This window comes from Pipra filicauda, unplaced genomic scaffold, assembly GCF_003945595.2.
Source record: "Pipra filicauda isolate LSUMZ 115617 unplaced genomic scaffold, ASM394559v2 scaffold599_size242720_pilon, whole genome shotgun sequence".
Classification (NCBI taxonomy): domain Eukaryota; kingdom Metazoa; phylum Chordata; class Aves; order Passeriformes; family Pipridae; genus Pipra; species Pipra filicauda.
The window spans coordinates 154,650-176,451 of record NW_024104752.1 but is presented as its reverse complement, the minus strand read 5'-3'; the positions used below and the strand labels follow the sequence as shown (position 1 = coordinate 176,451).

At 44.8% G+C, this 21,802-nt stretch overlaps 1 protein-coding gene across 4 annotated transcripts in view; it reads right to left on the bottom strand.

The window, feature by feature from the left end:
• Positions 1 to 21,802, bottom strand: part of SRGAP2 (SLIT-ROBO Rho GTPase activating protein 2) — a 104,755-nt gene that overhangs the window by 42,686 nt on the left and 40,267 nt on the right. For all 4 annotated transcript variants that reach the window (XM_027742991.2, XM_039387902.1, XM_027742992.2 and 1 more), the window contains exons 4-7: positions 16,072 to 16,234; positions 4,785 to 4,847; positions 1,585 to 1,800; positions 612 to 740 (exon numbers count right to left, since the gene is read on the bottom strand). In XM_027742991.2, coding sequence (XP_027598792.1) covers positions 612 to 740; positions 1,585 to 1,800; positions 4,785 to 4,847; positions 16,072 to 16,234 — 571 coding nt within the window. The remainder of the gene's footprint in view (positions 1 to 611; positions 741 to 1,584; positions 1,801 to 4,784; positions 4,848 to 16,071; positions 16,235 to 21,802) is intronic.

Sequence of the window (21,802 nt, the reverse complement as noted above, 5' to 3'; positions counted from 1 at the left end):
AACCTGCCAGAGCTCCAGGAGTGTTTGGACAACGCTCTCAGGCACAGGGTGGGATTTTGGGGTGTCCTGCCCAGGGCCAGGAGTTGGACTCAATGATCCTTGTGGGTTCCTCCCAACTCAGGATATCCTATGGTTCTCTGAATTTTTCAAAACAAGTGAAAAGCAACTTCAGGAAATGCTTCTGAACTCCCATTTCTTTTCCCAAATTTCTTCTACTGTTTCTACAGCTCAAAATCTCCTTTCAAAATGTGCTTCAGAGCTAAAATCTTGCGGGTTTGCTTAAAATAGCAAAGAGAAAATGTCAGGCAACAGTGTGACACCAAAGCTGGGTTTCATTTTAACTAAGCAACTCCCTTTGCTTTTCAGAGCCACGCTTCTCGTCTCCCTGTGCAACGAACCGAGTTGGCCACCTAAGAAAAGCTCATGTCACAGCTCCATGAACAAATACCAGGGTTGTGGCCACCCTCCAAGCTGCCCATCCGAGCCTGCCCCTGCACAGCTGTGCAGAGGTTTCCAGCTGTGCTGGTGCAGAAGATGCTGAAGGAGGAGGGGAAGGGGTGAGGGCTCGTGGCAGTGCCACCCAGTGCAGGCCCCCGAGCAGCAGCACTTACATCAATGAGATCAGACAGGTCGTGGATGTAATACTTGAACACCGAGGCATTGGTGGCTTCCAGGGCCAGCAGATACTCATTCCTTGCCTTAATGGCCTTCAGCCTGTTCTCTGTGTACTTTGCCTGGCGCTAAAAGAGAAAGAAAAAGAGAATACAGCATTAAAAGAGGTGTAGCAGCATTCAGAATACCGAACAAAGCCTGCTCTGCCCACACAGATTTTGTCCATTTGAATTCCAGTTTTATCAAGACTCCCAAGACTTATAATTGTAGATTAATTATTTAGATGTTTTTAATCATTTCTGTACCAGGCAGCTCTGGATTGAAAGTCTTCTCTTGAGGGTGTGGGCTGGGGAAGATTAAGGAGAGAATGAAGGAACAAGGTGGGTTTTATGAGGTTATTTATGGTCCAGCTCCAGCACTACCAGAAGATCACAGGCAGTTTGAGGGCTGCTGCAGGCACCCTACCTCTTCCAACAGAAGCTAGGCTTGAACTTGGTACTTCCAGAGTCTAAAACCATTAAAAAATAACTCTTTTCCTTCCTATTGGCTTGAACCTTAGAGCTGAACTGGCCAATTAGTGACTAAATAATCTTAAACTGACTTAAAGCTGACTGACTACTAAGGCAACTGGCTTTGTGGGATTACTTGACTCCCTCCTATCACTTGTGCTTTGTACAAGAAAAACACGTTAACCAGACCTTCCAAGAAGGTGATTGTTACTTTTACACTGTGTTTTAACTTTCCGTGCCAGGCCTGCATTACCTGTGTTAACACAAAACGCACACTGGATCGTCCTGAAGGATGCTCAGTGCGACCTTTGGCCTTTCCTTAATCCGAGCGTTTAAAATGGCAAAAAAAAAAATTTTAAAAAAAAAAAGAGATTTTGCATTTGAGGAGGGAACTCTGTATCTCCCGTGCTGATCTACTGCAAAAATCCCCCCTGCACAAGCAGCAGCACTGCCAGGCAAGTACCTTCTCCTTCATCTTCTCGATTTTCTTGACGGAGCTTCGCCGGACGTGTTTCTCCTCGAACTTGACGTTGGAGGTGGAGTCCGGGGAGCGGGGGGTCTGCTTGTCCTCCTGCTTCACAGACTTCCCAATCTGCTTCTCCTCCTGCTTCTCGGCCTCCTTCAGCTTGCTCTGGGCGCTGATGCTGTCGGCGTTGTACATGTGGTAGGTTTTCATCACCTGCAGGAAGAAGAGAGCCAAGAGTCAGAGCCCAGCAAGGTTGTTAAACTCGAAATAATCCGAGCTGGAAAAAATAAAAACTCAGGGGAAACTTCCCCTCTCAGAAGATGCCACAAACGAGCGTGTGGCTCTCGAAACGAATCTGAAATCAGAGGGGATTATTTTGCAGCTGTTTCTTTTGTTTAACTTTGGCATGTGCCTTCTTGTACAAGCCAATAAAGGAGGCATGAGATCCAAAAAAAGATCCAGACTCAATCCAGCCTCCTTTACTGTTCAAAGAAAATGATATGCCAGCGTTGGAAAATGAGAGCTTTTCATCAGCAGGTAAGTTTTCCAAAGGGATGCCTATCAGTCTTTCATCTGGATGAATCAGTCCTTTAAACATCACAAGTCTCCAGGAACTGTATGTAAATCATGTCTGAACACAATGGCTGCAAAAGCAACTCAGGTTCCACTTGTTTATATCAAATTTGGTACATAAAAGTACTTCTGTTCACCTTATGTAATAAAAATATTAATAAAAGAGTGTTGTCCTTTTGTTTAGGGAGATCTGGACTCTGTACTATATGGACAACTTTTATTATAGCACATTTTTTATAATTAAATATAGATAAATATCCCCCAAAGTCACAAAAAACCCCCATTTGTTTCACAGGATATTAATGTCTAGCTTTGTGTTGAGAAAAAAAAGAACTAAAAAACCAAAGGGCACGATACATAAACTAGTTTTTTATCCAGAAACGCAAAGCAATTCGAAGCACACACCAAAACAAACATCATGATGTAACTCTCATTGGGGGGGCAAAAAGAAAAAAAAAGCACAGTTGCACAAAATCACCCCAAATAAATCAATTTTTTTATGCAAGTGGGGTCTTGATTTCAGAGGAAAATCTGTTTATACCTGTTTTGTACCACAACATGACACAGTTCTACGTAAGTAGGACGCAAGCTCTGCCTCTGCAGTGATCAGCAAAGGTTCTCAGCTACAAAGAGACACTGGATTTAAACATGAAAGGGAATGTGAATGCAGCCAGTGTTGGAGAGATGTGCTGAATAATTTACACACACGCACTCCCAGCTCCCCCATACGCTCCGACTATAAAGCAGGCATTTAGAATAACAGATTCCAAGGAGCTTCTTTCCCTCTCTCACTGAGAGTGGAGCTGGCAGAGAGCAAGAGAAGCAGGAGGAGAAATGAGGATTGGAATGGTTTCATCCCACTGCCCACCCCAGTCTGCTGCTGGGGTCACTGGTGACTCACTGGAGTCTGCAGAGGGCACGGGACAATCCAGGGCAAGAAAAAAATTACAGGCTGTAACAACCCCTCTGTGTTTTGTTGGCACAGGGAAAGTAAAGAATTCGCCCACATCCATTTTGCCTGAAAACAGGGATCCTGCCAAGGCTTTGGGTGCAGAATCACAACATGATTTAGGCTGGAAAAGACCTCCGAGATCATCAAGCCCAGCCTTTGGTTGATCAGCACCTTGTGCCACGTCCAGTTAAACCAGAGACCCAGCAGGACAAGAAGTGGAAGCATTTCTAGAAAGTAGCACTAAATTTAATCACTGCTGGGGTTGTTTTGAGTCCAGCAAGAAAAGGTCTTTTAATGTGATCAGAAGTGGTTTTTTCAAAGGAAAAGAATTTTTCTGGTGAAGGCACAACTTCAGATTTTGCAGCAGAAGGAAGGAATAAATAGATTTCAAGTTCCTAACACAGACATTAGAAAGGTTTGTATCCTACATCTCTTTGTTTATCACAGGCTGAATTCTGGAAGATCTTCCTTCCACGGTCAGAGAAACCACCAGGACTCAGTATTTGGCTGAATGACCTGTCAGAGCCTGGCACACAGAAATTATTACCCACATCTATGAAACTCCAGGAAGCAGCCCCTTCATTGCCAGGTCAACTTGGATTAGAAAGAAATCTCAGCTCCTGAAAGTCTGTGGTTAGAAACAGAGCTGAGCTCTTCCCTAAGATCCCATCCAAGGACATGACTCAAAAGTTGTATCAGATTATGCCCTCAAATAGAAAACAATTTCTGGAGTAGGCAGTGCTGATTATTATTATTATTATTATTATTATTATTATTATTGTTATTATTATTATTATCTGAATATTTGGTTTCAACGCTGTAACTGTAACAAATTGTAACGGAACATTTTATTGATGTAGGAAATTGCAGGGATACCCCATAAATATTGTAACATTGATATTTTTACTGAATTTCATCACAGGGTTGATGTGCCATGGCTTGAGGAACATCCCCAGATCATCTCTTGAAAGAAGGAAGGACAGAACTTGTACCTCCGTGTCATGACCCGGCGTATCATTAAGGAAGCACAAAATAAAAAGACATTTTGAGCAACTAAACCACGTGCAAGTTCTGCTTTTAAAAGAGAACTAGCTCAGCAACAGCTGCAGAGAGCAAAAATCTCGTCCAACGACAGGATTTCCCATTTATCAATGTGAGAAGAAAAACCCCCACGCAGCACATGAGCTCCCAGGAACACATCCCTCCTCCTCCTCCCTGAGGCAGCACCTCTTCCTTGGTGCCTCCAGTGGATTTACTGAGATCCAAAAAAAAAGCACAGATGGAAAACTCTTATTACTCTAAGGGGAACTGCTTTGCTGAGGGTTGAGGAACAAACACACACAGTGGGCCCCCCCGTGCTGCCTTCTGTCTGCTCACACCACACAAAACTGAAGGGTTTTAGCACATTTAGATATAATTCCACTCTCTCTGACTCTCCTTAATTTAAAACCATCACTGCAGCGAAGGAGAAGGTGTGATCTTCCTGGAGCAAACACTCACAGAGCTCAAACAACACAGGGACAGAGGGAAAAAGTGGGATTTATGGTGCTCTGTAGGTGGTGAACACGAGGTGCCTCAAACTGCAGGGACTGCAGACATTTATCAGCGTTGGTGGGAGAACCCAAACACTTCCCTGTGCCTGAAAAGATGCCAAGGAGTCAGTTTGATTTACCGTGTAGAGTTCATTCAAGACCTTCATCAAGTCTTCCTGGAGCTGCAATCCCACTTCCTTGCTCTGCAAGAGAAGAGAGAAACGAAAGTTAATTGGGGAAGACGGAAAAGAGGCGGAGGAAGCGAACACGGAGCACCCACGAATAATTTAGGCCCAATTAAGCACCACTGTCTATGCTGGTAAATCCAATAAACTGCCCAGCCCAGAGCCCACTTAGGGCCACGTTGCACCAAGAGTATTAATAAACTGAAATGTTTTATAAGCACAGAAAGAAAAGCTTTGCTGTATGGAGATGGAAAAGGCCAGAGAATTTGGGATTTTCAAAGGTCAAGCCTGGAAACACACAGATCCTGCAATTTTAGCAGGATCAAGGAAGACTATGGATACAGGACAGCCTGGTATGGAAGCTGAAGAAATGCAGGGTAAGGAAGTCAGCATGTAAGAAGAATATTACTCAGCTTAGACATTTTAGTCCCTCACTACCCACTAAGGCAGCGTTTGCGTGACTGAACCTTCACGCTCTGCGTGTTAGAAGTATTTAATATCTACTGGGGCAGCAAATTTGATAAGTTCAAGATTATTTATGCCTACAAAGTTCAGGAAAAGAAAAAGATAAAGAGGTAGAGCAGACAAACCCACACTTAAACCAACACTGCTGCCTTGGAAGTCAAGATAGTGTTAAGCCGTGAGGGAAAAAAAACAACCAAGACCATACTGATAAATGTAAAAGCCAAAAGAGAGAGTTCATATAATTTAAATCTAAATTATTCTCTTCTGAACACTGTCCAGCTCAGCAGTGCTCAGAGCAGGTTTCTGAGATGATGGTTGTTTTATCCCAGACTGTTTCCCCAGCACAATGAGACGCACAAGTGTCCAAGGTCCAATCCTTTGCCTTTTCCATATGTTCCAGTCCCACGTTCCTAACTCTGCTCCCCAGGTGCTACTGGGAAAAAAAAAAAGCATGTGACACAAATGCTGACAAAGGAAAGCATCCTGCTTTTTTTCTGAGGAGTCTTTAATCTAAAGAAAAGCGAGAAGCTGGTGGTTCCCAATCCCCAAGGGAGTTCGCAGCAACAAATCTACAGTTTTTTCCATCTCTGAAAGCAGGAAAAAAAAAGCTGAAGCTGCTGCTCATCCCTGCAGTGATGTGGGTCACAAGGGTTTTCTGACTGCCTTTTTCTCAACGTGGAGATGATTAATGGAAGTGACTGGCTGGGTCTGTTTTAAACGCCCTGAGCACTGAACTTTTCACACAGAAGGAGCTTTTGAGCCACACGCTCCACTGTGCTGGTGAAACTGCCTGGACTGGCCCAATCATCCGCCTTTCACCAGGCTCTTTTCAGCCCATTTGCTTATTTCTTGCATAAAATTGCTCATTCACTGCACAAACTGCTGAAGCATCAATTATGCGAAATAGATTAAAATGAATATTTTAATGTATATTCGGGTCTGAAGAAGAAAAGGAGACACGCAAGTGCCAAATTGTCAAAACACAAAACTCTTTGTGCTTCCAAATGAGCAATCAAGAAAGAAGCTGTTGGATTGCTGGACTGGAAAAAACCTTCCATTAAGATGAAGGTGAGATAGATCATAGGTGCCATGAAAACAAGAGCTGTGCAGTGAGCACTGTTAATGTAATGCTGTTCCCTGCACTGATTCCACCAAAAGAAAAAGGTTTAGGAGGGAAAAAAGCTGAGCTGGCTGACCCTGATAAATGAAAATACATTCGAGGAAGCAGAAGGGTTTCCTTGGGAAAGTCAGAAGAAAATGGGAAAGAAGTTGTTGCTCAAGGGCTGTAGAGGGAGGTGAAGGTGATGCACAGAGAGAACTTCCCTGACTTCCCATGGAGTTCAAAGTGCAGCCAGACTCAAGGCTGCTGATCCCAACCCTTGCCACACAGGCATGAGAGATCCCAGGATCATGGCAGAATGTGGCATGGATTTACAAAGGAAATGCATGTCAAGAAAACAGAACCAACAACCAATGTCTCCAGTATCAATTTCTATTTCAGAATCAAATCCTATGTTGTTCTCTATTATTCTGTTTGTTTTGCAAAGGCAGACAGAGCTTAAAATAAGTCCATTTGTAAACAATCTTCCAGGAAAAAGCAATAAATGAAGGCAAGTCTGATCAGTTTTATTATTATTTATCCATGCTCGGCTCTACCTACAACCAGAGTCTATCTGCACCTCCCTGAAAGGGCTCGTGCAACAAAATCTTATCTAACTGGCTCTACTAATAAACTGTGTGTGTGGGGAGGGGAGGTCCCCACAAACCTTGTCTCCTTCTCCCATCAGGGCTAAATCCTTCTGCTCTCGATTTGGGAGATGATCCAGTTGGATCATCGCTGATGAACATGGCACAGCACAGGAGCCCATGAGAATGGGGAAGGGGGACAGTGGGGCACCAGCAGCTCCTCACCTGTGCTGTGCCAAGGTGTGCAACGAGTGGTGACAACCACAGGCTTCCCTTCCTCAGAAAATCAGGAAAACAATCAGCAGCACCCAAGGAAGTCACGCCAGGATGGTGACAGCAGTGCAAACCTGCTTCCTCAGCACGTTCCTCTCAAATTGCCCCTCTGAAGCCTTTCCTGCAGCCCAAAGGAGCTGCTCTGAGCGTGTGTGTGCACACACAAACACACACACACACACATGCACACTACTCCTTTGTTACCACAGGGTGTATCTGCACCATGTGCAGAGCTTGGAGGTTGCTGCCACATAAATTCCCAGCACCCCGTGCCAGCTCCTCAACGGCCTCTTTGTTCCAGCCCTCCCTCCCCTCCACCTCCCCTCTAATTTAATCAAGATGTTTTTGGGATCTACTGCAGGACTGGCTTGGCTGTTCCGCATTCCACCAAACATTAACGACTTCAGCTTCAAAATATTCCGGGGGGATAATAAATCTGGGAGCGAAGGAATGCCGGCAACATTTCGTGCCCCGGATCTCGAGCCTCGGGAACTGCTGGTTCCAGATCTGACAGAAGGAGATGGGACGGCTTCAAAACAAACATTCCGTGCAGCTCACGAGGTGCTTTCCCCACCAACTCAACACCAGGACTCCAACCACTGGTGGGTGAATGTGTAACAACACCCAGATAAGAGATTTTATCTGATTGTGTCGCCTCAAATGATGTCGGACGGTGACGGGGAACCCAAACCTGCTGGTTCTGAGCTGCTCCCTAACAAGATCAGCTCCCTGCATCTTATAAAAAGCAATAATTAAATGTACATAGGTGGAGAAGAAACATTAAATGTTTTTTGAATCAACAGTGGGAGCTGGGAATGAGTCTTGCTGTAACCAGTGAGGAAATGTGCAGCAGTGCAAGATCCTTTTAAATCCTGTCTAAATCCACGTTACAACATAGGGTATCCATTATGCACTAGTTAAATTCTGCTAATGAAGATTGTTAAAGAGAAGGCTTGGAAGGTAAAATCTACCAGGATCCATGTAGCACTTAAACAGAATTTGGTAATTAAAGTTTAGAATTCTTTACAGGTAGATTCTTGATAGTGATTTTTCCTCTTATTAATCAATCCTGCCTGTAATTCACTTGCATGCAGTAGCAAATATGATTTATCACCTCCATGCTCTCATCTGAACAGTCAACCAGCTTCACTGTGTCAAGTCTCCATCATCAACATCAGCCCAATCCCTACATTATAAATATATCCCTTATTTTATGAGGATGTACCATCAGTGAGGGCTGTGACCTGCCTGAATCCTGGGCAAATTTCTCCCACAATTTTTATGGATAAATTGCTCAGCCACTCTCACGTGGCCCTACAGACCAGGAATTCTGTAACAACTTCTCCTAAAGCTTCCAACTCTCCAGAATCTACAGAAAAGCTAAGAAAACAAACCCTGTGTCACACAATACAAATGCATATTTTGGGTGACAGATCATCACTTTCCAGTTTAATGATCCATTATGCCCTGGCCAGTCATATTTAAATAAGAGTTGCTATTATCTAGTTTTCTCCACCATTTCACCCGTGATTTGTTCCACCACTATGTCAGCAAGAAGGAATTTTCCTTCTTAACAGCAGAATCCTGCCCTCTGGAAAGCCATTCCCACGTGGAACCACGTCACACCACTGCCTCCCATCCTCTGGGCTCAGGGAGCTGCTTCCCAACAGCCCCATTCCCTATTTCCCTGTTGTTGTTGTTTTTTTTTTTCAGAATTCTGTGCTGATCCTATGGAATTTTGGGCTCCAGGTGCTCAATCCCAACAAACCAGGCAGTGTTATGGCCGAGAACTTCCATTCCTGTTGAAAAACCAGCTACACTTGCCCTCCTTGGACAAGCCACATGTGAAAAGGGCTTCTGGAGTGGCAATGGTGGAGTCCTGGAACATACTGGAGTCATTTTTAATGCTCTGCAGGGCAGCTTTGGGCTGCCAACATCCCCTAATATCCTTTTTTTCCAAACTGCTGTGATGTATCTCTAGGAAAAAGCGACTGGAGGGATCAGTCACAGGAATGACCTGGAGTGTCCCTGCAGTGTCACCTCCTTCCTGCCTGACCTGGATTTTCCCACCTCGAGGGGATCCCACTGGTGCAGGGAAGGAGAGGGTAAGCAGAGAGGAAATCAGAAATAAAATGTAATAACCGTGGACTACTTGCACAAAAACCAGGACCAAATGCAGCGTATTCCTTGCCCAGTCTATAAGCAGCAGTGACATTTGGGCTTATCACAGAATCATGGAATGGTCTGGGTTGCAACAGACCTTAAAAATTACCTCATTCCACCCCCTGCCATGGGCAGGAACACCTTCCACTAGCCCAGGTTGCTCCAAGCCCTGTCCAACCTGGCCTTGGACACTTCCAGGGATGGGGCAGCCACAGCTTCTCTGGGCAACCTGTGCCAGGGCCTCCCCACCCTGACAGGGAAGGGATTTCTCCTTAATATCCCATCTAAACCTGCTCTTTTTCAGCTTTAAGCCATTCCCCCTTGTCCTGTCACTCCAAGCTCTTGTAATGGATTTGATGATCCCTGGGGTCCCTTCCAGTTTGAGACAGTCTATGATTCTGTGATTTTTAGCCTGTCACATATGCAGGAAAACTGCTCCAGCTGCAGGCTCTGGAGTTCAGTCCATCCCTGGGCACCAGGCTCTGATGGCATGGCTGGGCAGTGGAACAGGAGCCATCCACTCCCATTACAGGTGGGGGAATCAAATCCCTACCTCAGCAGGAAATTTATGCACTGTTAGCTCAGATAAGAGCAGCACATGAATTATTTCCCTCCCTCTCCCTTCCCCCATTCCCACTCGTTCTAAAAATAAGCAGGTCGGAAAAGGGGGAGATTTCATTTCCCCGGTGAAGGATCAGGTGGTGCCATTTCACAAGAGGCCTCTGTGTCCTTTTCAGATTTTGGGAAAAGAAAAAGAACTCATCACCATTTCTCAAAGCACCCAAGGCAGAGGAAGATGTAGAGGATAAGGATACAAGCAGGGATGGAGCACGAAGGTACCAACTCTGCACCTCAGGGTTTCACTTGTGGCATTTGCATATTTGCATTTTTCCACTGTTAGGGAAAAAATACTTTTACAAATGCCCAGCATTTCAAGCAGTAGATTTCTTTCATGTGCTTGGCTCTCCCACGTGTGGAGTACTTGGAGATTTGTCATATTCTGGTACCAAGGCAGCAAGAGACACGCTGCAGCTGTAAAGTAGGTCATTGCAAGCACAGACCCCTAAGAGAATTAATAATTCTTCTTCCTTGATTACTGCAAGGCTTTTAACCAATTCATTGTGGATTTTCCATTTCACATCAAACACCCTGCAGTGTAGTACAAGATAAACTGGTTTTTTTTTTAACACAATCAAAGGTGTTAAATGGGAAGCGAATTTCAAACCCTCGGTTTTGTTTTCTTGATTCCACACAGGGTTTTTTTTTTTTCTCCCCATAAATAAATATCCCCAATTAAGGGGATTCAATAGTGCAAAGGAATGCTGAGCTCTCAAGGTAAGATTCTCTGCAGGGAGAGGATGCATCCACATGGAGCAGGCAGAGAGCAGGGAAGGGTCACTGCTCCCAACATCCCTGGGAGCTTTTCCAGCTAAAAAGATGTGTTTTGAACACAGCAGGACCAACCCTGAGTGAGGGACAGGTACCAGCAGGGCAGGCAGATGCTGAGATGGCACCTGGCTCTGCTCAGGGGCACTGCTTGTCCTGAGGCCCCTCCACACACCAACTCATGCACACACTGACTAAATCTGCCTTTCTGCCTATTAACATTTCCCAATTACTGCACAATTTTGTTATGTAAAAATCTGTCAAACTTAAAAAAAAAAAAAAAAATCAGTTTGTTCATGAACTACTCCAAGTGGCTGAAGCTTCCACAGTCTGTTCTTTCAAAAAAGCTATTTTTTTTCCTTAAATTTGAACAAGGTTATCAGTCTGCTTCTAGGGAAACCTCAAAGAGACAACGGAGAAAGAGTGATTAAAGATACCAAATTAAAGAGACTGCTGCTCAAAAGGCTATACATGTATAAATAATCCCAAGGGATCCCACTCAAAAGATACATCTGGAGGCAAAAGAGAACCTGATAACCATGCAAGAAACAGAAAGGTTGTACTGTGCAGAGAAATGAAGGGTCACATTAAATAGAGAGGGTGGCAGGGGGATAGAGGGAAAAGGGGAAATCAAAGTGGGAATCAGTTCAAAAAGGAAAATATTTTATATATATATATAAATAAAGACATAAAGAAATATTGAAATAAATAAATAAAAGGGCCACGCTGAAGGAGGATAAGCAGGAGGAAATCAAAGGAGTGCTCTCCACAAAAGGAGATGAAGGAATGAAAAGGAGAACAGACATCAAAGCAGGATCATCTTGCAGGAGAGGGAGAGGTGACTGGAATAGCAACACCCGGTGGCACACGGGCTTGGAACTTCAGCCTTGTACAAAACCCAGGGCTAAATCATTAACTGCTGCACAAACAAGAAAATATAACCCCCTTCCCAAGGTGTAACTATTTGTTATTTGGATGATTCCATTGGCTCCCCCTGGTTTTATTTGCTGGAGAAGGTGGTTATTTCACCATTTATCTTCCTTTTCTTTGCAGTAGCACAGAATTGCACTGACACTGTCCCTGGGGTCAGACAAATCCCAGATCCCACCAGGATTCATCTGCAGGACTGTTGGAGCAGCAAGTCCCTGACCAACAGCCTCTCTGACTGACCCCCAAAAGAGTTTCCTCAGCACAAAACAAAGGGCACGGAAAAGTACAGTGCTCCAAGAATTCCTACAGCTCAGGTTGCGAGTTCCCAATAAGATATAAACCTGCAGCACATAATTTATTCTCTAATTACATATAAACCCACATTTGGTGCAGACAGTGCTCAGCCATGGAAAGGTTCTGCAGGGAGAGGTAACCAAGGAATAAACAAATGCCAGGGGCAGGAAGAAAGGGGCTGACACACACTGTTCATCCAGCACCACTTCAGTGCTGGCTTTGGCAGCAAACACAGCTCCTCTTATCAGCACAGATCCCTTTGAAGTGGCTGCCAGGCTTCCATCCAACACCCAAACAATCGGGACCCTCCACGTCGTCACACAGCCCTGGAGAGGGATCCCATCCCAACCCAGGGACAGGAACACTGGGAGACACAGCCACAGACCAGGCAGGCTTCCCAGGACATCCCAACACTGCCAACACAAAGCCTTTGGAAACCTGTGTGCAGTGCAGGCACCACTGCTGGAATTTGGGGGGTTCGATGATTTTAAGACAGACCCAGCCAAGCTCTGCTGTGCCCGCTGCAGAGTGGTCTGAGGGGTCCAGGGGGAGCACATGAGAACCTCAGCCTGAGGATTCTCCATCCCAGTCACTGGAAGAGTCAAACCCCACACGCTGCCACCACTGCTGATGTTCTTCTGGCCAGGGAGAAGGGCCTGGTGTTCCCACCTCAGGCTCTGTGCTGCTCCAGCTCCCACTGCTGCCAGGAGGATGCATTTCCTTCCCAGCACAGACCTTATCACACCCAGCCAGGCCCTTTGCTGCCCTCAGGTTGGATTACAGCTGCACACTGTACTCAGATTCCCTTTGAAAAAGCTCTCCACTTCACACAGGGCGAGATACAGCAGCTCAAGAGTTGAGCAACAAAAGGGACCTTGAGCACATCCTTTCTTCCCTGCTCACCTGCTCCACCCCAGCATGACACAAAACACTGATTCGAGGAAGCCCTGAGTTACAAATGGCCCAAGAAAAGGATCTTGTGCCCCAGGATTTGATTTCCATTGCCCTCAGCAGAGGAGGATCTCTGTGCTGCTCTCCTCTCCATATTTCAAAGCATTATTTACAACCCGGTGAGTAGTTCCTAAATATAAGTTGCCAGAGCACCTGCAATCAGCCAGACACATGTATAACTCTTTTAGAAGCTGTTTTCCAAAGAGGAGTGTGAAAAAAGAACATTTCTCAGACTCTAAAATAATGAAGTGTCCTTGTTTTTAACAAGGAGTCTCCATGAAACAAGGGCAGAGAGCTCCCAAACCAGCAGCAAGACTGGCACCACAATTCCAACAGCTACCATTTTCACTGGAAAACAGAAAAAAATAAGCTCCTGTCTTAAACTAAACCTGAGTGCCCTGACAGCACCTGAGCTAAGGCTGCACTTCATTAAACTGCAGTGCATGGTTAGAGCAGAGAGGAGATGGTGTAGAACCAGAGAACGAGCTGGAACGACTGCCTGGCACAGGAGAGGCAGGAAACTCCGGTCTCAGAAGCAACACAGCCAGTTATTTCACTGCCATGGCCTGGCTAATTAGGTCTGTGGAGAAGCCACATAAAATTTTCTGAGCTGCAGCAGCACACTCAGCCAGCTATGCCCCTGGAACTCACTCTCATTTGGGTTTTGATCAGGACCTCCAGATCTGCCTTGCCCAGCTCCGTGGGAGGGTTTGCAGCGTGGCACAGTGGCTTTATTTTCCATGTAGCTCCTGTATAAACTCCATCTGCTTCAAGGCAGATAAAAAGAGCTCGGCTTTCTGAGCTGTCACACACTACAGCAGCTCTTCTCCACTGAAAAATAGGAAAGGATGCCTCAAATTTTTAAAAAGGCTGGGAGATCCTAAGGGGAGAGGGAAGAGAAAGTTCTTCAGCGATTCCTCATCAACAGGAGGAGTTTCCCTTTGGGCTGATGTGGTTGCAGAGGCACAAAAATACATGTCATTCCTAAATATGCTGCCAAGCCACTGAATAATTCCCCATCAATACCTACAGACACTGATCAGAAAGGCAGCCTGAGTGAACAACCCTGGAGAAGTGACTTGATCCACTTGTCCCTGTTTTTTCATCCAGGAAAAGGTAGAAAAGGTACCATTTTGTCTGCTCATGGTCCAAAGATATTCTGACAATTCTTTGTGCTGCTTTTGGGATATATTATGAACATGCTGCAGAAGGGTTTCATATACAGGTAACATTTCTTCAAATCCATGGATGATAAAGCTGATTTGCAATATTTTAACCACACACCTCATCTGTTTTCTAATCTGCAGTACCTTTTGTACCAATTCCTGCTGCTCCTCACAGCTCAGGAAGGGAAGGGATTCCAGTGAAAAAGCACAAGCAGCAGCAGATCCAAGTTCAGCCAAATTTCTCTATTTATCAGCTGCTACCAGATAAGAGAGAATGCAATTTTTGTTTTTAACCACCCAGCACAAGTGGAATAGTAATCAAATACCTGCTTTGGCCTTCAGCCAATGTGATATTCCTGGCAAACAGTCAGGCAACAAGTAGCTGGGATTTATTAACAAGTGCCTTTTGTTTGCTCAAATTATAAATATGGAGCTTGCCCTCGGTCTGTGAGAAAGAAACCAGAGGTGTATTTTGTTGCTGATCAGTTATTTATTTGTTTTCATTCCAGTCCTGCAGCCCAAAATAAAGCACAACCACGGGTTTGCCCTGTTTTATAAAGGGGCTGAAAATGAAGATGCCAGTTCCCAGTCAAAGTGGGATAATATCCATTTCCATGTTCCACTTTGCCAAGGCATTTTCCAGGCCACTTTGCTCAAGCACAGCCCTTGTTGAAATTCTGTGGGGAGATTACTTCTCCTTTGGAAGGATTAGAGGAATTGAAGAGTAACTGCCATTCAATAATCCCGTGTAAGTATCTAATCAACCATAATGTAATTACCAGAAAGTTTTAAAAGGTCAAAAAGGCCTCAGTGTGACGTTACTTGAAAATGAGAAAGATCCCTCCTCTGCTTGGGCAATGACTTAAAAATAAAGAAGTGTAAGAGAAACAGAGTGTAACAGTTGAATGTATTTTTCATACTCCATTAAAAACTCAGGGAATAGGCAGAGGACAAGGAACCCCACAGTGCACTTGCACTGATTTTCATTTTCCCTAGAAATCACAACACACACAAAATCCTGCTGCAACAGAGCAAATTCATCCTGCTCTCCAGGTAACACAGAGATGCTGCTCCTTCAAGTGCATCTTGACACGAAATATCTCACACAATATTGAGCACTGCTCATTTTCTAGCAGCCTGAACAAACTGCATTTTATAGACTTCCTCCAGCAGTTCGGGCAACAGGGAGAGGTTAAGAAATATCTGAACACTCTTTCCCCTCTCCAGGCCTTGCAAGAATAGAAATAAACTCCCCGAGCTCCTGACACATTGCAAGGGGGTGGGGGCAGAGAAATGGCTTTCAAAGTTTAGAGCTGCAATGATTTCAACATGTTAAGCAGCAGATGTTCCAGCGACGGGCAAATCTCTGCAGAGACCAGGGAACAGGAGTTTCAAAGCTTCCATATCGTGTTTCTTTAACTGGAAGAACAGATTCTTAATAGCAAAACCCTCCCACACTGTCCCACCTTTCTTCCCAGGTGGAAATCAAGGGGAGAGAAAGGGGAGAAGGCAAACAAAAGAGACTTCAATTACATCTTTTCCTTTTTCCAGAGAATGACAATATACCCTTTTATTGTCTGGCATAGCAGGAATTCTCCCTAAGTTTTAACAGCAATTTCTCCTCCATGGCAGATGTAATTCTGTCTTTTGAGAGTTGTTCTTGACTATGTTCAGAGCTGAAGACCTGAAGCACTTCTGCTTATTTAATTAAAGTTTCAACATCCATACGAAACCGCGAGCAGGTTAAGAGGAGAAAAAAAACTATGGCCTGAATTTAGACCAACAAATCTCAACTGGCCTCATCTGGGAAAATCCTAAAATGCTAGAAGAATTAAGTTACTGAAAAAAATTAAAAGTCAAGAGGAATAAAAGCTCAGGTGTTCAGCACAGGCAACAATAAATCAGTGGAACAAAAAAGTCTCAGATACCTTCTTGAAGAGGCGTCCTGAGTCCTCGCTGACCTGCACAAAGCGAGGGATGATGTTGTTGAGATAGATGTCACTGAGGGTGGTGTGGTCCCTGCTCTCCCTCTTCACCTGATTGAGCAACAGGTTCCAGCAGTTCACTGGCGACAGCACGTTCTGATCCTTCCTAGAAAGGGCACAAAACAGAAAAAATTGGGTAGGACTCACCTGAGGTGAACACAACGATTCTGCTCGTGATGTTCTGTGTCCATAAACGCTGGAAATGCAGCCCTGGGATGGATGGATTTGCTGAGGGAGAGGAGAGCAGAGGAAAACACAGAAAACACCCCCTCAGCTGCATCTCCCTCCATTCCCGTGGCCACAGGCTTTTGTCCCCCCAGCAAACAGATCCTGCAAATGCAGGCTGCAGTGTGCCAAATGCAGGCTTTAATTTTTCCTTCTGAGTCCAGGATTTTGTGCATAAATCAGTGCCTGAGGGAGACTGGTGGCTCCAGTGTCTGACAACAGGTTTCACGGTCCTGTCTCGAGCATTTGTGTCTTAACCACAATAAAAAGATTTCAAGCACCCAGTTGGCTAAATAAGCATCTGCATGGGAAACAGAATGTTGTGTTTCATGTACAAACCCAATTATGTGAAAGCATCTCTATCTGTCCTGAGCCAAAGAGACAGAAACACTCGCACAAGCAGCTTTATTTTCTCATCTTTGAACCTTCTCCACCTTATTATGGCTGATGCACCCTGCAAATAAGCAATACAAAGGGAGATGAGAGGAACCTCAGTTTCTTTGGATCAGCATTTCATCTGCTGAAAGGAGTAAGTCATTTTTTGGGGGCACCATTTTATCCCAGATAAAAGCAGGGAGGTGAGCAGGGATCGTGTGAGGTGCTCCAGCAGTGCTTGGAACTGGCACATCCAGGTGGAGCCTTAAAAACATCACTTACTTCTCCCTAGGTCTGTTTATCATTCATTTACAGCACAATAATATTTATTTAGAAAAGACCAAGTCAGATCTGTGGTGCAAAGCCAAAGCTCTCCTTGATTGTTGTACGTGACTGGATCGGATTTCTTTCCTCTTAAAAAGAAATGTGGTTTAATTTCCATTGAAAAGGGAATATTCTGCACTTGAAAGGACAGCAATCTCTGCTGCAAGAAATGTCTGACATTGGGAAAATGGGAAAACTAAGCCAGGGCAGACTTTGATTACCCTTCTCATGACATCAGCGGTTGGATTTGTGGTGCAATATGGATAATTTTAGATAAAGAAGAACAGTTCAGAAGGGCTGAGCTCGATGCTTTTTTTCCAAAAAAAAAAAAAAAAAGAAAAGCTCAGGAATGACTGCAGCCTGTGCCTCTCAACTGCTTCAATGTTTGGAGAGTGTGTGTGTAGTGGGAGGGGATATAAAAAGGACTCTGGGCTTTTTGAGGTAAAAAAAAAAAACAAAAACAACAAAAAACATGAGAAGGCACAGATTTAATTTAGAGACAGTATTTTCCTTCGTATTCCAGCGTCCTGCACTGCAGGTACAAACCCAGATGGAATGATCCAAGTGCAGAACTGTACAAGGTTCAAACTGCCAGATGTTGAGCCTTGTAAATCAAATAGCTGCCCCTCATCTGCAGCCAGTGTTTGCAGCATAATGCTCGTTTTCTTAATGTGCCACAGAGCTAATTAGTGACTGTGAGAGCTACATAATAGAATTGGGAATCTTTGGGTGCTGACCAGGCTGCAGCCAAAGTGATGAGCAAAGCAGAGCAGGAGCCATGTGCTCTGAGCCTGCTGAGACAGAGATAAGAGCTGCCACCACAAGAGAAGGTAATGAACACATTAAGGGTTTTTTCTTCCACTAAAAAGAGGGCAGGAGGAGAAACAGCATCTCCAGGAGGAGCTTCTCCAAGGAGCAGTGCTGGGTCAGAGGTGTACAGGCCAAATGAAGAGCCACCAACCCTGCCAACAACCTGTGGTTCAGGCAGAAGAAAGCATATAAAGGAAAGTTTATGAAGGACAGGACTATAAGATATTAAAAGCTGGCTGGTTTGCTCCTTCACACCAATGATGTCACAGCACTTCACCCACTGACTCAGTGTTTGCCCTCTAAAGCTGGCAGAGCTACAAGGGAAAAATCAACCAACGACCATGAAGAGTTTGGGAATGAAACTTAGGAACAAAAAGCTCAAACTCTCCACCAGCTGACCTTGTTCTAGCTGTTCAAAATCCTGCCTCAACATCCCCAGTGGACCGTCAGTCCAACCCCACCACGAGCAGCTTGGAAGAGCTGAGAGCCTCGAGGACCACGAGTTATGAATGCATGGAGAGGAGCAGAGAGCAGGTACAAGGGCCTTGCTTCCCAAAGCAAACTGAAGCACCAGGGGGAACCAGAAGAGATGCAATAGTTAACTGGACAATTCCCAGCTGTCCAGCCTGCCCTGCCACAACACCCCGAGCTATTCTAAGGCAGCACATAGCAGGAATACCAGGAGCCCATGAAAAGCCTGGTGAGTAAAATCACTGGTGTCTAATGGCGCCAGATGGGTTGTTGACACACTCCATGTGGTTACACATGAAAGGCCATCCTGCAGGAAAAAAATAAATCCCAACCCCACATGTTTCCAATCCGCGGCCGGGATTGTCACCTTGGGATGCGCCGCGAGCGCCGCACCCGGAGCTCAACCCCAGGCAGCCCCAGCTCTGCACATTTCGAGGTTTTTCACTTAAATTCCTTTAATTTCCCGGTGTCTGACGGGTTCACTAACCCCTTCAGTGCCTCCTTGAAATGGCCCTTTGCTGTTGAACAGGTTTGATGTCTCCATGACAAGGTTTTTACAGGAAGGGAGGCAAAACCTCCCCGTTATTTGCTAGCGACGATTTTCCCAGCAAAAAGCAGAGAAAGGCAGGAATGAAACAGAAAAGGAAAGAGGCAGTGACTTGCTTCAAACCTTCCAAGAAGCCTTTAAAACTCCACACAGCTTAGAGCACCTCTAAAACTGCAGCATTTCCTGGGGTGGAACGTGGCCACAGTTTTCACAACACGGAGCAGAAGTTCTACAACTGTTTACAGCAAACCCTTTTCAATCGTAACCACGAGCAGATGGCAGAGAGGCAAATTGTGATTTTCATTAACCATTTGAATCCTCAAAGGAGCTGGCAAATACACCCTGCTTCCAGTTTCATGTCACCACAGAGGAGGGGTGAAAAGGGGAAGGAAAATATGCAACAGGGACCGCTGGGTACGACCAAGAACAAGCTCCATTTCCACCCATTCCGCAGGATGACGGAGTCAGTGTTCACCCTGAAGTGATAAAAACTGATGAGATCAACCCAAAACTTTAGGACTTGGATATGAATTTTCCCAAAGTGCTGGCAACTTCACATTCACAACAACTGCTGGAGTCAAACTCCCCCTGCCCTGTGAAGGGGACGAGGAGAAGAAAGAGGAGGAGGAGGAAGACGCCAAGATCCAGGTTTATTTCAAGCACTATTTATACTCACATAAAGATGGTGTGATGATAGTGAATCTGGAGAGTTTATTTAGGTTAGCCTAAATTACACCAGATCACAGCAATCAGGGGTGTTTGGGAGCAGGAAGAGGAAGTTGTGCACAGATTTTTAGGGAACCACAAAGTATGAAGCTCTGTGGTTTCTCGGGCGTTATCTTGATGGGGTCCTGTGCAACTTCCACTTCAAAGTTTTCAGCTGGTCTCAAAAGATCAGAAGGGAAGGCTGAGCCTCAAATATCTGAAATGTCTTAATTAAATTACTCATTCATACAAGGACCTTGCAGACAATCCAAGATTTGTCTGCTTTAAGGCAAGCAGGAGAGAGAGAGACAGACGACAGTGACACAGAGTTGGGCACTGCAAAGTAACAGCAGAAAACACAAAATAGATTAAAAAAAACAACAAAACAAACAAACAAAAAAATAATTAAAAAAAAAGTGATTAAAAATTTGAAAAATTCAAAAACCACATCCACAAATCAGGAATAGGAATATTGGGTTTCCATAAGGAGCACCAGACAAGGGAATGAATCAGATGAGAATTAAAATATAACTAAATAAACACTTAAATGAATGAACACAGAATCACAGAATGGTTTGGGTGGGAAGGGACCTTAAAGCTCTCACCCCCTGCCATGGGCAGAGACACCTTCCACTAGCCCAGGTTGCTCCAAGCCCTGTCCAGCCTGGCCTTGGACACTTCCAGGGATGGGGCAGCCACAGCTTCTCTGGGCAACCTGTGCCAGGGCCTCCCCACCCTCCCAGGGAAGGATTTCTTCTGTACATCCAACACAAACTTCTCCTCTTTCCATTTGAACCTATCCCCCCCTCAGATCCTCACGAAGGGTCTCCTCTCCAATGGACATCACACTGTCCATGGGAGCAGAAAACTTTCCCAACAACCCTTCCTGCGAATGATGGTTTTAAAACAAGTCTCCTGGTGGTAACACACAACATCAGAAGTTTCCTGTTCCACCTCCCCAAAATTTTCAGGACCTGCTCCCTAGGGGTGTTCAATGGACACTTCCAGACCCAAAACACATCCCAAAACAGTCCACCCTGCAAACCATGGGAGCTGGAGCCAGGCCAAGGGGCAGAGCAGAGATTTAATTGTTGTTGTAAACACTATTTCAAACCTCTCTGAATTTTGCACTCTGGCAACAGTGGCTGCAATCACACCAAGCAACACAGGGCGAGACTGGGATCACTGATATGATGAAAAGCAGCACAGAAATCCCCCCCTGAGGCTTTCCATCCATTTTCCCTGGTCACGTCTCCCTGGCTCTCTGCATTCAAGGAGGTCACTGAATAAATGAATGTTTCATGCTTAGAAAAACCTCCCAAACGCTGGTACTTGACAGACTCGGGCAAAAATGTGCAGGACTCAGCTTCATCAAAAAGAATCACAGGTCAAAATAGCCTATGACAATGTTTTTTACTATCATCATCATCATCATTATTATTATTACAAACATTATCATAACGATGATAATGTAATTGAAGTCCACATGACCCAAATGCTTCTGTCAATACCTCCCTCACAAGCCTGTATCATCTTTGCTTTAAAGAAACCATTTGGCTTTTAAGGAAAATTAAAGCTGAACTTCTCTGCAAGCTGCTCATTCAGCTCGAGCTCTGATTTTCCCTGACACAGCTCAGTGTTAACTGCAAATTTTGAGAATTACAAGCATGGACATCCATGCTGCTCCCTGCCCTTCTCTTCCAAAAGATCCCAGTTATGAACATCTGTTGTTTACAAGTGCTCAGCCTGAAGGTTGCCAGACTTATTCTGCATCTTCTACTTCAAGGCAAGGGCTGCCAGAAAGCCATCTGAATTTCATGCTGGGATATCCTGGACATTCAGCTCTCCAGCTGACAATTGCTACTCAGTGTCCTGCTTCCAAAGATTATCTTGATTTAAAATATGGCCTTAAAATAGCACTGTCTTTTCACTTTTTTTTTCCTTTTTCTGTTTTAGTTTTTTTTTTTTTTCTTTTCCATTTTCTCTCTTGAAAGGAATCACTCAAGGTTTGCCACGGTTTTTAGGCTTTTTGAATAGTCAAATGCCTCTAGGACAAAAATCACGTTAAACAGGAGGATTGAAGGCTGGAGCTGAAGGTCCCAGGGTCTCACTGGAGTGGGACAGAGCCCTTCTCTGGGGCTGGAAGTCAAGAAGAGACCCCCAGACCAAGAGACATCTGTGAGGTGGATGCTCTGATTTACCTGCTACACAGCTTAT